This window comes from Natator depressus, chromosome 23 (genome assembly GCF_965152275.1).
Source record: "Natator depressus isolate rNatDep1 chromosome 23, rNatDep2.hap1, whole genome shotgun sequence".
Taxonomy (NCBI): domain Eukaryota; kingdom Metazoa; phylum Chordata; order Testudines; family Cheloniidae; genus Natator; species Natator depressus.
The window spans coordinates 18,211,981-18,225,664 of record NC_134256.1 but is presented as its reverse complement, the minus strand read 5'-3'; the positions used below and the strand labels follow the sequence as shown (position 1 = coordinate 18,225,664).

The 13,684-nt window shown below is 53.7% G+C and overlaps 1 protein-coding gene across 20 annotated transcripts in view; it reads left to right on the top strand.

The window, feature by feature from the left end:
* The window catches only part of LOC141976244 (butyrophilin subfamily 1 member A1-like), a 79,618-nt gene that overhangs the window by 27,877 nt on the left and 38,057 nt on the right, over nt 1-13,684 (top strand). For 12 of the 20 annotated variants that reach the window (XM_074937120.1, XM_074937114.1, XM_074937111.1 and 9 more), the window contains 3 exons: nt 805-825; nt 1,467-1,487; nt 2,355-2,375. The exons of 6 other annotated variants lie outside the window; for them this stretch is intronic. In XM_074937120.1, coding sequence (XP_074793221.1) covers nt 805-825; nt 1,467-1,487; nt 2,355-2,375 — 63 coding nt within the window. The remainder of the gene's footprint in view (nt 1-804; nt 826-1,466; nt 1,488-2,354; nt 2,376-13,684) is intronic. 2 more of the 20 variants (XM_074937123.1, XM_074937121.1) reach the window with 1 other exon arrangement.

The following is a 13,684-nucleotide window of genomic DNA, read 5'->3' as shown; positions in this document are numbered from 1 at the left end:
TCGGGGTTCAAGGGCAGTCGGGCAGGAGAGAAAAAACATCTACACGCTACAGGAACTGATCATTCCACTGAATGGAAAAGCTCTGGATGGGGAGTGTGGCAGGACCGAGTTGCTCGTGCTGTGCCTGACCTTGTAGTAGCTGAGAACAAATAAGTACATAGAGAACAAATATGTGATAATGGGCTCTTTAGTCTAGCAGAGAATGGTCTAGGAAAATCCAATGGCTGGAAATTGAAATTAGGGAAGTCCGACTAGAAATAAGGCATAGATTTTTAAGCGTGAGGATGATTAAACATTGTAACAATGTAACATGGGTTCTGGTGGATCCTCCATCACTGGACATTTTTGAAATCAAGGTTGTATGTTCTTTGTAAAGGATCTGCTCTAATGCAAAGATGAATTGTTTGGGGGAAGTTCTCTGGCCCATGTTGTAGAGGCCTTAGACAGTATGATGTTCATTGTGTAGACACTTGCTCACTCAGAGCTATTCGCCAATAAACACAGCTTTTGATATTTTTTACTCGGAGGGTGGTGAAGCACTGGAATGGGTTACCTAGGGAGGTGGTGAATCTGCATCCTTAGAGGTATATAAGGCCCAGCTTGAGAAAGCCCTGGCTGTGATAATTTAATTGGTGCTGGTCCTGTTTTGAGCAAGGGTTTGGGCTAGATGACCTCCTGAAGCCTCTTTGAACCGTAATCTTCTATGATTCTATGCTTCTGTGCACTATTAGTTACCTTTGTTCTTCGCCATATTATTATAAAAGGTGAGATTGTTATCTTTAAAGATTTTTTTTTCTTGTTTAGGAGACTTGGAAGAGAGAAAAAGTAAGTCTTTGTCTTTTGTGTACTCTACGGCTCCGTAGGAATCTTGTGGAAGGAAAAGAAAATTCATTGAGTTTCATTCATTCACCCCACTTTCCTGTTTTTGATAGAGCAAAGATTACTTGGCTAATTTTGTCAATAACAAATCTGAGCACTTGCTGGTTCTGAGGAGTGCTGCGCATACATTGCCGAAATTGAAATAGACTCACCCGCTAGTTGTTTGTATTCTCCAAGAACCAGAACACTCTTGCAGAGACACGGTAGGAAAGGCCATGTACACACCGAAAGGACTCTGCATTGAACCAGGAAATGGAATGCAGCTCATGATGTAAATGGTGTTACTGCTCCTTGCACAGCAGAACCGATACTGGCAGAGGAGCGTAGTGTGTCATATTCACCTTTTCTAATTAGTTGTCGCCATGAAGTTTTTTCTTCAATTGATCAAAGCAAGAATATCATCTTCTCTATCTACTCCATAGCGGGATAGGAATGGGGCTAGCCCACAGATTGAAGAGCTAGCTCACTACCCATGGCCAATATTTATGCTAATCAACAAAGAAAGGATCTCATTCACCCTCCTCAATCCATAAGTCAATGGACATTCACTGAACTGTTTTCTTCTTCTCCCCATTTTTCTTTTGCAGAGGAACTCCAGGAGCCAGTGGGTGAGTTTGCCTACTTTACTCAATACTTACAGTCCACTGACCAAACTTTGTGTGCCCTGTATTGGTTCCAACAATTTCAGCTGCAGAAGGAATGCTCTCATTGCATGCCCCTTGCATCTGGGAAGTGGAGGGTCTGTGCAGATTACCGCAGTGCGATCGTTACCCCAGATCCGCCAGGATCTCTCCTTTCAGCTGGGGGTAGTCTGCCGCAGCCTCTTCAAGCAAATCATAGGAGGCCTTCTGGGCCTCCCCACACAGGAATGGAGCGAGGATGGCAGACCACTGTTCTCAGGGCCAAGCCTCCCACAGGGCTGTCCTCTCAAAGGGCAGGAGGTATGCCTCTACATCATCCTCCCGCGTCATTTTCTGCAGCCAATTGCTGGCCCGCATGATCTGCGTCCCATCATGGCCGCAGTTCAGCTCTGTAAGGGCTTTTACCTGGTTTACCAGTTCCTGAAACATAGCCTGGTCTTGAGCAGCCTGGTCCATCAGCAGGCGATTAGTCTCTTGCTGCAGGCTCACTGCCTCCTGTTGGGCGGCTGCCTGGACACGGGGAGCCTCCTGCTGGGCAGCTGTGGCTTGTATCAGTGCCCGCACTACGTCCTCCATTGTGGTGAGGAAAAAGAAAACCCTCTCCCTTTTTTTTTTCCCAAACACCCTCCTTCTTCCGCCGTGCTGTGCACACCAGATCCTACTCCATAGCGGGATAGGAATGGGGCTAGCCCACGGATTGAAGAGCTAGCTCACTACCTATGGCCAATATTTATGCTAATCAACAAAGAAAGGATCTCATTCACTCACTTCAATCCATAAGTCAATGGACATTCACTGAACTGTTTTCTTCTTCTCCCCATTTTTCTTTTGCAGAGGAACTCCAGGAGCCAATGGGTGAGTTTGCCTACTTTACTCAATACTTACAGTCCACTGACTAAACTTAGTGTGCCCTGTATTGGTTCCAACAATTTGAGCTGCAGAAGGGATGCTCTATTGCATGCCCCGTGCATCTGGGCAGTGGAGGGTCTGTGCAGATTACTCTGGAATCCTGGTATGTCAGCGAGCTGAGACCTCATCAGCACTTTGCAAAGAAAGTGAGAGGGGGTCGGGGTTCAAGGGCAGTCGGGCAGGAGAGAAAAAACATCTACACGCTACAGGAACTGAACATATCCACTGAATGGAAAAGCTCTGGATGGGGAGTGTGGCAGGACCGAGTTGCTCGTGCTGTGCCTGACCTTGTAGTAGCTGAGGCCATGCAGACACTCCACCCTGTGCCTCAGGGATGGAGGGAGAATTGTCTTCCCCGAAGAGCTTCCCCCAAAGTGGGAACCCACATCCTGTGCAGAGCCCCCAGTGTTGGCTCTTTGACATTCCCGCTGCAAAGGAAGTGCTGATAGTCACACAGGGATGTTTGCTAGAGCAGGAAATAGACCCTAGATATTCTGTCTTCGGGTCCAGTGTATTCACGATGAGCACAAGGTGATGGCAGAAACTTTCCATGGGAATGTGTCTATTTCAGGGGGGAAAAAGGCTTTTTGGATGAAAAGAAGAGACACAAAAGCATCTCTGCAGAGTCAAAAGTTTCTATTTCCTCCATATTAAAATGGACTGTTCTGATTTTTCACTTCAAAATGAAGGAGACGTTGTTAAGGTTTGATTCATTCACCCAGTCTGTGGGGGCAGTGTAGGCAGAGGTGCCAGCGTTTTGATTTCCTTGATGGTGCTTGACCACCTGTCTGCCCCAGACCCTGCCCCTACTATACCCTTTCCTTTCAGGCCCCACCCCTTCCCTGCCTCTTCCCGCTCCCACTCCACCTCTTCCTGCCCCGTTCCACCGCCTCTTCCAAGAGCGCCCTGCACTTGTTCCACCTCTTCCTGTCTGTGCTCCTTCCCCTGAGCACCTCCTGCCCTCTGCAGAACAGCTGATCAGTGTGGGCAGGAGGTGCTGTGGTGGAGGGGGAGGAGCTGATTGGCCGGACCAGCCGGTGAGTGCTGAGCACCCATGCTTTTATTCCATGGGTGCTCCAGTCCTGGAGCACCGATGAAGTCATCACCATGGAGGCTGTTGAGAGGAAAGAAATGTTCATTAACCCAATTTTCAGAAAAGAAAGACAAATAGGACATATGTGAGCCTGTATCTCATTTTGCAAAGAATGGCATGATGGCAAGAATGAGTTTGCTTTGATTTCTGAGATGATCACACAGAGTGAGATTTGATCAGGGAAATATTTAGCAGCTTGTTCTACACTGCACCCAGGAGATCATGGTAAGTCTTAAACATCTCTGTGGGGTTTCATACAGTGCCCCGAGGGGGAACTCTTGATATTGAAAGACAGAGTATCCCCTTGGATGGGAAAGTTTTTCTGGGAACTTCAGGGGTCCTTAATTGCATCCCGCATCAGTGAGGGGGGTTCTCCCCTCACACAGCAGAGTTCAGGACATGCTGGAATAGCCACAAAGCCCAGGAGTCTGACAGATACCAGCTCTCATGGTCAGAGGTCTTGTGACTTTCTGCCAGAAGAGTTTCCTGGATGCCCCTGTCCCTGGCAGCAGTGTGCTGAGGGTGCTGTCCCCGTGCATGCCTGAGCTCTCCAGTAAGAGCTGTTAACCCCTTTATATACAATCCCACCTACTGTTCCCCAGGGTGATATCATTCAAGAACCCACTCACCATTCCTGTCCCATGACTGGGCCAGTCAGACACAGATTGTCTGTGATCTGAACAGGTGCAATTTCTTTCTCAGCATGGCTGTACCCTTTTCCTTGAACCTCACAAAACCCCTTCAGTAGGAATGGGTTGGGTAGGCAGAGGGCCAGAGGGCATGGGGATGATCTTTAATAGGACTCTGAAGGTTATATTAATTCTGTCTTTGGCTCTGCCACTGGAATACTGTGTCCATTTCTGGGGTCCCCAATTTCTCATCATCTTCACTAGACGACGCAGTGATGCCAACCCCAACCCCGCAACATCTGCTAATTTAATGGACATGGGCTTCTTATTTTCATATCCCACACCAAACTCTCTGGTGGTCAATGCGGTGAATGAAATGGGGAGACAACTTGACTCCAAAATGACCCCCAGTGTTGAAGAGTGGAAGAGGATAGATGTCTCAATGGCAACTCTATAATTCAGAATTTCCCATTATGAGGCTTTGTCAATAGCAACATCAGTGGTTATGAGATGGAGTTCATGGCCACACCTGTTGGGATTCCTGAAGGAAGTGCAGGCCGCAGTAGAGGATGTGCCATTCAAAAGCTCCAAACCATTATGGATTGATGAATCCCTCTATTCCCTAAAAGATTCAAAAGCAACATTGAGATCACTCAGCATTTATACACAGCACAGAAGAAAAGACCAGGTAGATATCACCCTACCCCAAGATCTTGACCTCTGGCTGTCCTTCTAACTCAACGACACTCTGACCTGCAGTGGAGATAACAGAGACCTCCTTCTAAACGTAGACAGGCCCCATTACAATCATCTACATCTCACGACCTACCTCAAAACCGCAGTTTTGAGATCTTGGTTGAGTCCCCGAGACACTTCCACCTAGACCATGTGCTGCCACCCTCAGAAACTCTTCATCAATTTGCTGACCATCTGACCCCATTCTACCCAACATGGCGGAATGTCACCTCAGACAAGTGGGCGTTGGAATTCATCAGCAATAGAAACCCGATTCCATATCTATCCCTCCTGCCTATCCCGCCACCCGTCCCTCTTCAGGGACATTTCTCACTGTAGTGAGGTGGTGTGGTTCCCCGCCACCCCTGAGAGAGACGAGTACCTCCGGACACCAGAGTGGGCAGAGGCAGGGAGCTCTGAGCCCATCCCTCATTGGGTCAGGCGTTGCCCTGGAAGTATAAAAGCTCGACCTCGGAGCTCACTGAGAGAGCAGCTGCCGGGGAGGCCAGACGCCTCCAGCTTAGCTTGCGATTGGGAAACCCCAGTGGCCCGTGGTAAACCTAAGGACTGGCCCGACCTGCCCCACGCCAGCTACCAGGAGGAGTTACCGAGTCTACCCCTCGCCAGCTGTCCTGAGGAACCCATGGTGCTGGACCCCCGCGAGGACACCACCCCGACCCAGGTACCTTCAGAGGGGGAGTCTGGAAGTAGCCTGGGGGCAGCTGACCCTAGTCTGGCTGCAGCACGGCCAGAACCCATGTCAGTGTGTAGCGGCCGGGATCCCCCGATGCAGCAGCGGGTCGTTTGCCACTGCTAGGGCCCCGGGCTGGGACGCAGTGGAGTGGGAGGGCCTGGGTCTCCCCTGCCACCCAAACTCGCGGGTGGCAGCCTCCCCCTCTCCCCGGGCCTTTGGAACCAAGGGCCTCGCTCGCTGCTTATGTACTGTTGTTGCTCAGCCCCTGCCTGAGGGCCTGAGCGCCTGACTCACCCTTGCCCCGCCCTGACCTCGGGCCTGGGCTCACTGTGTTTGTTTCTGCTGTCACAAGGGCCCCTGAGGAAGACTCCCGCGGCCGAACTAATTCCCCACAAGACCTCTTGCTGTGTTTAGTGAGGCGGTGTGGTTCCCCGCTGCCCCGGAGAGAGACAAGCCCCGGCTCACCTCTCTACATGTGGTGGAGAATGTGGGCACAATCCCTCGACCCCTGTGAGAAGGGGCCTGGGGGGCACGCACCCCAGAAAGAGCCATGGATGTGGACAAACTTATCAAGCTCCTGACAGAGAGCCAGGAGCGGCAGCAGGCCGCCCAGCAGCAGCAGCAGCAGCTGATTTGGGACCTGCAGGTTCAGCACCAGGAACACCAATGACAACGCATACAGCAGCTCGCGATGGCACTGCCTCGCCCCGCGGAGCCCCAGCCAGGAGATGCAGCCGGGTCACCCCGCACCACTGCGCCGCTGCGGCTAACCAAGATGGGACCTGATGATGGTCCCGAGGCCTTTTTAGTAACTTTTGAAAGGGTGGCACTGATTGTAGGGTGGGCCCCTGACCAGTGGGCCACTCTCTTGGCCCTGTGCTTGACCAGGACAGCCCAAACGGCGTACAGAGGGCTGTCTACAGAGGACGCAAGGGATTATAGCCAGATAAAGACAGTGATCCTGGACGCCTTGGACCTTAGCCCGGAAACCTTTCAGCAGCGGTTCCGGAGCCAGACCTACCCCAGAGGCACCAGACCCCGGCTGGTGGCCAAGAGCTGAAGCGTGCAAGCATAGGTGGCGAGTTATATGGGCTCATGGTGCCCGGGCTTCAGCAATATTCAGGGTCCGGGGGCCTGGCTTCACCAATGTTTGGGGCCGGGTCTCTCTCCCGGCCCCACCTGTCACCCCCACGCACCTCCCCCAAGTGTCCCCTGGCCCCCACTTGCTGCCCTGGCGCACCTCCCCGGGGCCCCAGAGTGGAGTGTCCCTGTCTCGCCCCTGAAGCTCCAGGCTGCCTCCCTGCATCAACTGCCGCCGCAGGTCCTAGCGCCCCATCAACTACTGCCAGGGCAGGCTGACCCTGAGCCTGCCCTTCCCCCTTAGACCCTTTCATTTTCCAGTGGGGCTCCCCTCCAGCAGTCACCACTCCTGCCCCACGCTGGACAAGGGGCAGCCCCACCTCCCCACCCCCCAGTGTGGCTACAGTGAGGGGCAGCAGCAGGGGAGGAGGTGCACATGTGATGGCAGTCCCCCGCAACACCCACCACAGGGGAGGCGAGGGGGCTTTCTGCACCTGAGAGGGGCCCTAGGAGCACGTGCAGTGACAGTGGTGCGAGGTTAGTGTGGTGCAGGGGGGCCCTCCCCCAGAGCTCGTTGCTGCCTGTGGGGAGAGGGCTGGGGGGAATCCTCCTCTCTGGCCCTTGCCCCAGGGCAGCCTGTCTGCACCCCAACTCCTCATCCCCAGCCCTGTCCCACCCCAGAGCCCTCACCCCCTGAACCCCAACCCTCTGCCCTAGCCCTTAGCCCCCTCCCACATCCCAAACCCCTCATCCAAAGCCCTCACTCCTGCACCACAGCCCTCTGCTTGAGCCCCCCCCCACACCCGAAACCCCTCATCACCAGACCCACCCCAGAGCCCTCACATTTTTACATTATTTTAAAAAATATACAGTAACTCCTCACTTAACGTTGTTTTTATGTTCCTGAAAAATGGTACTTTAAGTGAAACGATGTTAAGCGAATCCAATTCCCTCATAAGAATTAATGTAAATGGGGGGTGAGGTTCCAGGGAAATTTTTTTTCCAGACAAAAGACTATATTTTATGTATATACACAGTATAAGTTTTAAACAATTTAATACTATACACAGCAATGATGATTGTGAAGCTTGATGGAGGTGGTGAAGTCAGAGGGTGGGATATTTCCCAGGGAATGCCTTACTGCTAAATAATGAACTCGCACTTGGCTGAGCCCTCAAGGGTAACACATTGTTGTTAATGCAGCCTCACAATCTATAAGGCAGCAGGAATGGAGGGGGGTGGGGGGAAGACAGCATGGCAGAGACCGAGACAGAAACACATCCCTATGTGTGAGAGACTTTGAGACAGCAGCTGCTGCCAGCAAACTCCCTCCATTCTGAGCCCTGTCGAGTCCCACCCTGCTCTGTGGAGATGTGGGGGGTAGGAATGGGAGAAGGGGACACCCTGACAACAGCACCCCTCTTCCTCCTTCCCACCCCTGCTCTTAGGGTGACCAGACAGCAAGTGTGAAAAATCAGGACAGAGGGTTGGGGGTAATAGGAGCCTATGTATGAAAAAGACCCAAAAATCAGGACTGTCCCTATAAAATCAGGACATCTGGTCACACTACCCCCACCAGCTAGCTCCAACGGGCTGCTCTTTCTGCAAGCAGTGGACAAAGCAGGCAACTGCCGAACAACGTTATAAGGGCACATTGGGCAACTTTAAACGAGCCTGTTCTCTAATTCAGAGGTTCTCAAACTCTGGTCTGTGGACCACCAGTGGTCCGCGAGCTCCATTCAGGTGGTCTGCGGATAGTTCCCTCTAAGGTGAACTTCTGGGCGGCTGCACATGAGAGAATGAAGGGCCACCCACCTAATTAGTGGAGCTGCACAGGTGTGGCTCCTCTAATTAGGTGCCTGGACCCTGGAGAAGATGCACGTGTAAGGGGAGGTGGTGGCCTTGGGGGGAATAAGGGGTAGGTGGGAGGGGGCAGTGGGGTGAGAAGAGGGGGTGGGGGGAATTTGGGACATGCAGGGCTACGGCTGCCAGAGAAAGAGGCTCCAGGGCTCTGGCTGCTGGGGAGAGACCCCCGTCCTTCCCAGCTTCAGCTCTGTGGCTGCTGTGGCAGGGGAGAGACCCCCCCTCCTTTCCAGCCAGAGTTCAGGGGCTGCTGCAGTGAGGGAGAGAGGGAGAGACCCCCCCCTTCTTCCTAGTCCCAGCTTGGGGGCTGCTGAGGCAGGGGAGAGAGGGAGAGACCCCCCCTCCTTCCCAGCCCCAGCTTGGGGGCTGCTGCTGTGGTGGAGAGAGGGAGAGACCCCCCCTCCTTTCCAGCCAGAACTCAGGGGCTCCTGCGGTCGGGGAGAGAGGGAAAGACCCCCCCCTTCTTCCCAGCCCCAGCTTGGGGGCTGCTGCCGTGGGGGAGAGAGGGCACATCCATCGCATTCGAAAGGTTAAGACTACTGATATTAAAATATGAGTTGTGTGCTTTTATGTGTAGAACAAAAAAAGTTTATTATTATTTAGGGTTTTTTTTAAGTAGCGCTTTTATCCAAAGCACTTTACAATAGTCAGCTAACGGTCCAAACAAAGTTTGGAGAGATCATTAAGCGGAGCTCCAAGACCCTCAGAAATTGTCAAGTTGTCCACGGAAAAAAAGGTTCTAGAGCCACTGCTCTAATTGATCAGCAACATAACAACAAAACGAGGTGACCTCTAAATGAGGAGTTACTGTGTATTGGCTTACAAGGCAGGTGTGTGTGTGTGTGTGCGGGCGGGGGGAGGGAGAGCGGGACTTGGACCTGTTCTGAGCACCAACAAAAATTAGACAAGCCTGCCGCCCCTGAGTGCAAGCGGTGGTTACAGCCGGAGAGGAGGACTGCTGATGAGGTCATGGAACAAGTTATTTTAGAACAGTTCGTACACATCCTCCCAGCGCAAGGAAGTGCCTGGGTGCTTCGCCATCAGCCAGCGACGCTAGCCACCACCACTGCACTGATGGAAGACTTCCTTGCCGCTGAAGTGCCGGTGGGGCCAGCTACCAGAGCCCACCCCCACCGGGCCAGAGCGCCCTAACTCCGAAAAGAAAGGGGCGTTCAGACCAAAGTGCAGAGTCTCCCCTGCGGACAAGAGGCTCGCTCGGGGCTTTGGGTCAGATGCCCCAAACTCCCACCTCAACAGGGATCCATGCCCCCTGCACCGAGTGTCCTGGGGACCAATTGGAGTCTTTACGGGGTGGAATGAGATCCACACATGAAAGAACCATGGACACAGCTGCTGGTGCCTCTGTGCCACCGACGAGCCATAATGAAGCTCGCACATGACATTCCTGCTGCTGGGTACTTGGGCCATGAAAAGACCCTTGCCCGGATTTTGACGTGGTTCTTCTGGCCCGGTGTTCACCAGGAGGTGAGGAACTATTGCAGCTCCTGCCCGGAGTAACAGTTAGTGGCTCCCTGACGGGTGACCAAGGCCCCTTTGGTTCCCATGCCCATAGTGGAGATGCCATTTGAGCGGATGGCCATGGAACTGGTGGGCCCGCTCCCAAGAAGTGCCATGGGATTCCAGTATGAGTTGGTCATCGTGGATTATGCCACCTGTTTTCCCAAGGCCATGCCATTGCGGAGCACCACCGCCCAAACCATCGCCTGTGAACTAGTGAAGATCTTCGCTCGAGTGGGCCTGCCCCGGAAATCCTAATGGACCAGGGCACCAACTTCACCTCCCGGCTGTTGCAGCAGATATGCGAGCTCCTGAGAGTCAAACAGTTACACACCTCCTTCTACCACCCACAGACTGACAGGGGGGTGGAACGGTTCAGTCGGACCCTGAAGGAGATGTTGTGCAAGTTCCCCCCAGAGGAGCTACGCCGGTGGGACCAGCTACTCCCACCTCTAGTGCTGGCCATCTGCGAGGTATCCCAGTCAACGACAAAGTTCTCCCCGTTTGAGCTACTATATGGCCGCTGCCCGCAGGGCCTGTTAAACTTAATGCTGGAGACATGGGAGCAGTCGCCATCTCCAGACCAGGGCTTCCTGAAGTATGTTCTCCAGCTCCAGCAACACCTCGCTCAGGCTGGAGCCCTAGCATACGAAAACTTAAAAGCCGTGCAGGAAGCCCAGGCACAAACCTATAACCAGGAAGCGCGGGTCTGTGCCTTTGAGCCAGGTGATTGGGTCCTGCTCCTCTTACTGTCAAGCAAGTTGAAGCTGCTGGCCCATTTGCAGGGACCCTATGAGGTGGCCCAGAAGGTTGGGCCCATCATCTATGAAGTCCACCAGCCCGACCGGCAGAAGAAGACCCAGTGGTATCACGTGAATATATTGAAACCATGGCGGAAGCGGGAGGGCCTATTAATTAACCCTTACCCACCAGAACCAGAGTTGGGTCCCCGTGCACCCCTGACAGAGGACCCTGCAGGCCCCCAGCTCAGGGACACGCTCACAGAGGAGCAGTGTAAGCAGGCCCAATGTCTCCTGCAGGTTTTCAGGAGAACCTTTACGGTCCTACCCGGTTACCTGACCTTGGTCCATCATGCCATCCAGACCGAGCCGGGGAAGGTAATCTGGGAGACGACCAGGCCCCTGCCGCACCGAATGTGGCAGGAGGTCGAGGAGGAAGTACAGGCCATGCTAGCCCTAGGAGTCATCAAGCTGTCGTAGAGTGAGTGGTGCAGTCCAGTGGTCTTGGTGCCCAAGCCTGATGGCACATGGTGCTTCTGTATAGACTTCCAGTGGATCAATGCCATCTCAAGGTTCGATGCATATCCTATGCCCCATGTGCATGAACTGCTTGACCACCTAGGGGAGGCCCGTTTCAGCACCACCCTCGACCTCAGTAAGGGGTACTGGCAGATCCTGCTCCACCCCATCTCTAAGGAGAAAATGGCATTTGCCACCCCAACGGGACTTTACCAATTTACCCGGATGCCCTTCAGCCTCCATGGGGCCCCGGCGACGGTCCAATGACTAATGGAGTGCCTTTTATGGCCCCATCAAGACTATGCAGTGGTGTATTTGGATGACATTGTAGTCTACAGCTGCCAGTGGGAGGACCACGTGGAACACACAGCTGCGGTCCTGAGGTCCCTGCAAAAGGCGGGACTAACAGCCAATCCAAAAAAGTGTCACATTGGATGGCAAGAGGCAACATACCTCGGATACACCATAGGTGGAGGATGAGTGAAACCCCACATGGGGAAGGTTCAAGCACTGGAAGCATGCCCGCCACCCACCATGAAATGCCAAGTGCGACAATTCTTGGGGCTTGCTGGCTACTATTGATGATTCGTCCCCCAGTTCGCTTCCATCACAGCCCCCTTGTTGGGACTTTTGATGAAGGACAGCCCCCGGCGGTTGCCGTGGACCCAAGAATGAGAAGACGCCTTCCGGACACTCAAGGAGTACCTCTGCCGGGAGCCAGTCCTATATAGCCCGGACTTCAACCGTGACTTTATCCTCCACACGGGCACCTCGGAGGTGGGGCTCGGGGCCGTCCTGTCCCAAGAAATCGACGGAGAAGAACACCAGGTCTTATATCTTAGCCAGAAATTACTCTCCCGGGAGAAGAACTACGCGGTAATAGAGAAAGAAGCACTCGCGGTGAAATGGGCCTGGGACGCCCTGCAGTACTACCTCCTCGGGGGCCCATTTACACTACTCACGGACTATGCCCCACTCCCGAATGAAAAACAACAACACTAGACCACTGCGCTGGTACCTGGCGTTACAGCCCTATGCTTTCACCATCCGGCATGTGGCCGGCAAAGACCATGAGAATGCCGACTTCCTGTCCCGCCTAGGAGGGATGGAAGAGTCTGGCCCCGAAAAGCGGGAGCCAGACTTGAGGGGTGGTGTGTGTAGTGAGGCGGTGTGGTTCCCTGCTGCCCCAGAGAGAGATGAGTCCCTCTGAACACCAGAGTGGGCAGAGCCAGGGAGCTCTGAGCCCGCCCCCCATTGGGTCAGGTGTTGCCCCGGAGTCTGCTCTGCGCCAGCTGCCCCCGTGAGGACACCACCCCGACCCAGGTACCTCCAGAGGGGAATCTGGAAGTAGCCTGGGGCAGCCGACCCTAGTCTGGATGCAGCACGGCCAGAACCCATGTCAGTGTGTTGCGTCCAGGATCCTCACTGACGCAGCAGCGGGTCTTCTGCCGCTGCTAGGGCCCCAGGCTGGGACGCAGTGGAGTGGGAGGGCCTGCGTCCCCCCTGCCACCCAAACTCGCGGGTGGCAGCCTCCGCCTCTCCCCGGCCCTTTGGAACCTAGGGCTTGGGTCTGCTGCTTATATACAGTTGTTGCTCAGGCCCTGCCTGGGGCCTGAGCGCCTGACTCACCCTTGCCCCGCCCTGACCTCAGGCCTGGGCTCACTGTGTTTATTTCTACTCTCACAAGGGCCCCCGAGGAAGACTCCCGCAGCCTAACTAATTCCCCACAAGACCTCTTGCTGTGTTTAGTGAGGTGGTGTGGTTCCCCACCGCCACGGAGAGAGACAAGCCCCAGCTAATCTTTCTACACTACACCTTTTAGGTCCTCTCCTGGCTCCCCAGTCTGGAGTCTTGGGGAGGTCCCAGCTGGCTCTAGGTAGCTGCCCCGGGTTGGTTTTCTTCCCCTTGATTGCTGGTCTCTGCTGGGCTGACACTCCCCAGTCACACACTAAACCCCACAATAGTTCAAAGTCCTGATTTGGATGGGGAGTGGGAGCTGAATACAGACTCTTCAGGCTGTGGTGCTCCTCTCCCAGCTCCAAGCTCAGACAGACCAAAAATGAAACCATGGGGACTTCAGTCACTTACAGGGTTAGTTGGTAGTTGAGATTTGGGTTTGAGAATGTCAGTGATGCTTCAATGCTGGACTTAGGCACCTAAAGAGGCACTGAGATGGCTACATTCTTCTGTGAATCTAGTGTTAAGTGACTGATTCAGAATCCACTGAAGTGAATGGAAAGTCTCCCATTGACTTCAGTGAATTTGGATCTGGCCCTAGGCCTGCACTGATTTTGTATCACTCTCACATGTATGAGGGAGAGGTTTCCTCTGTCTTCCTTGAGGCCTCTCTCTTCTGCTACAGAATCACATGTACAAACCCTTGT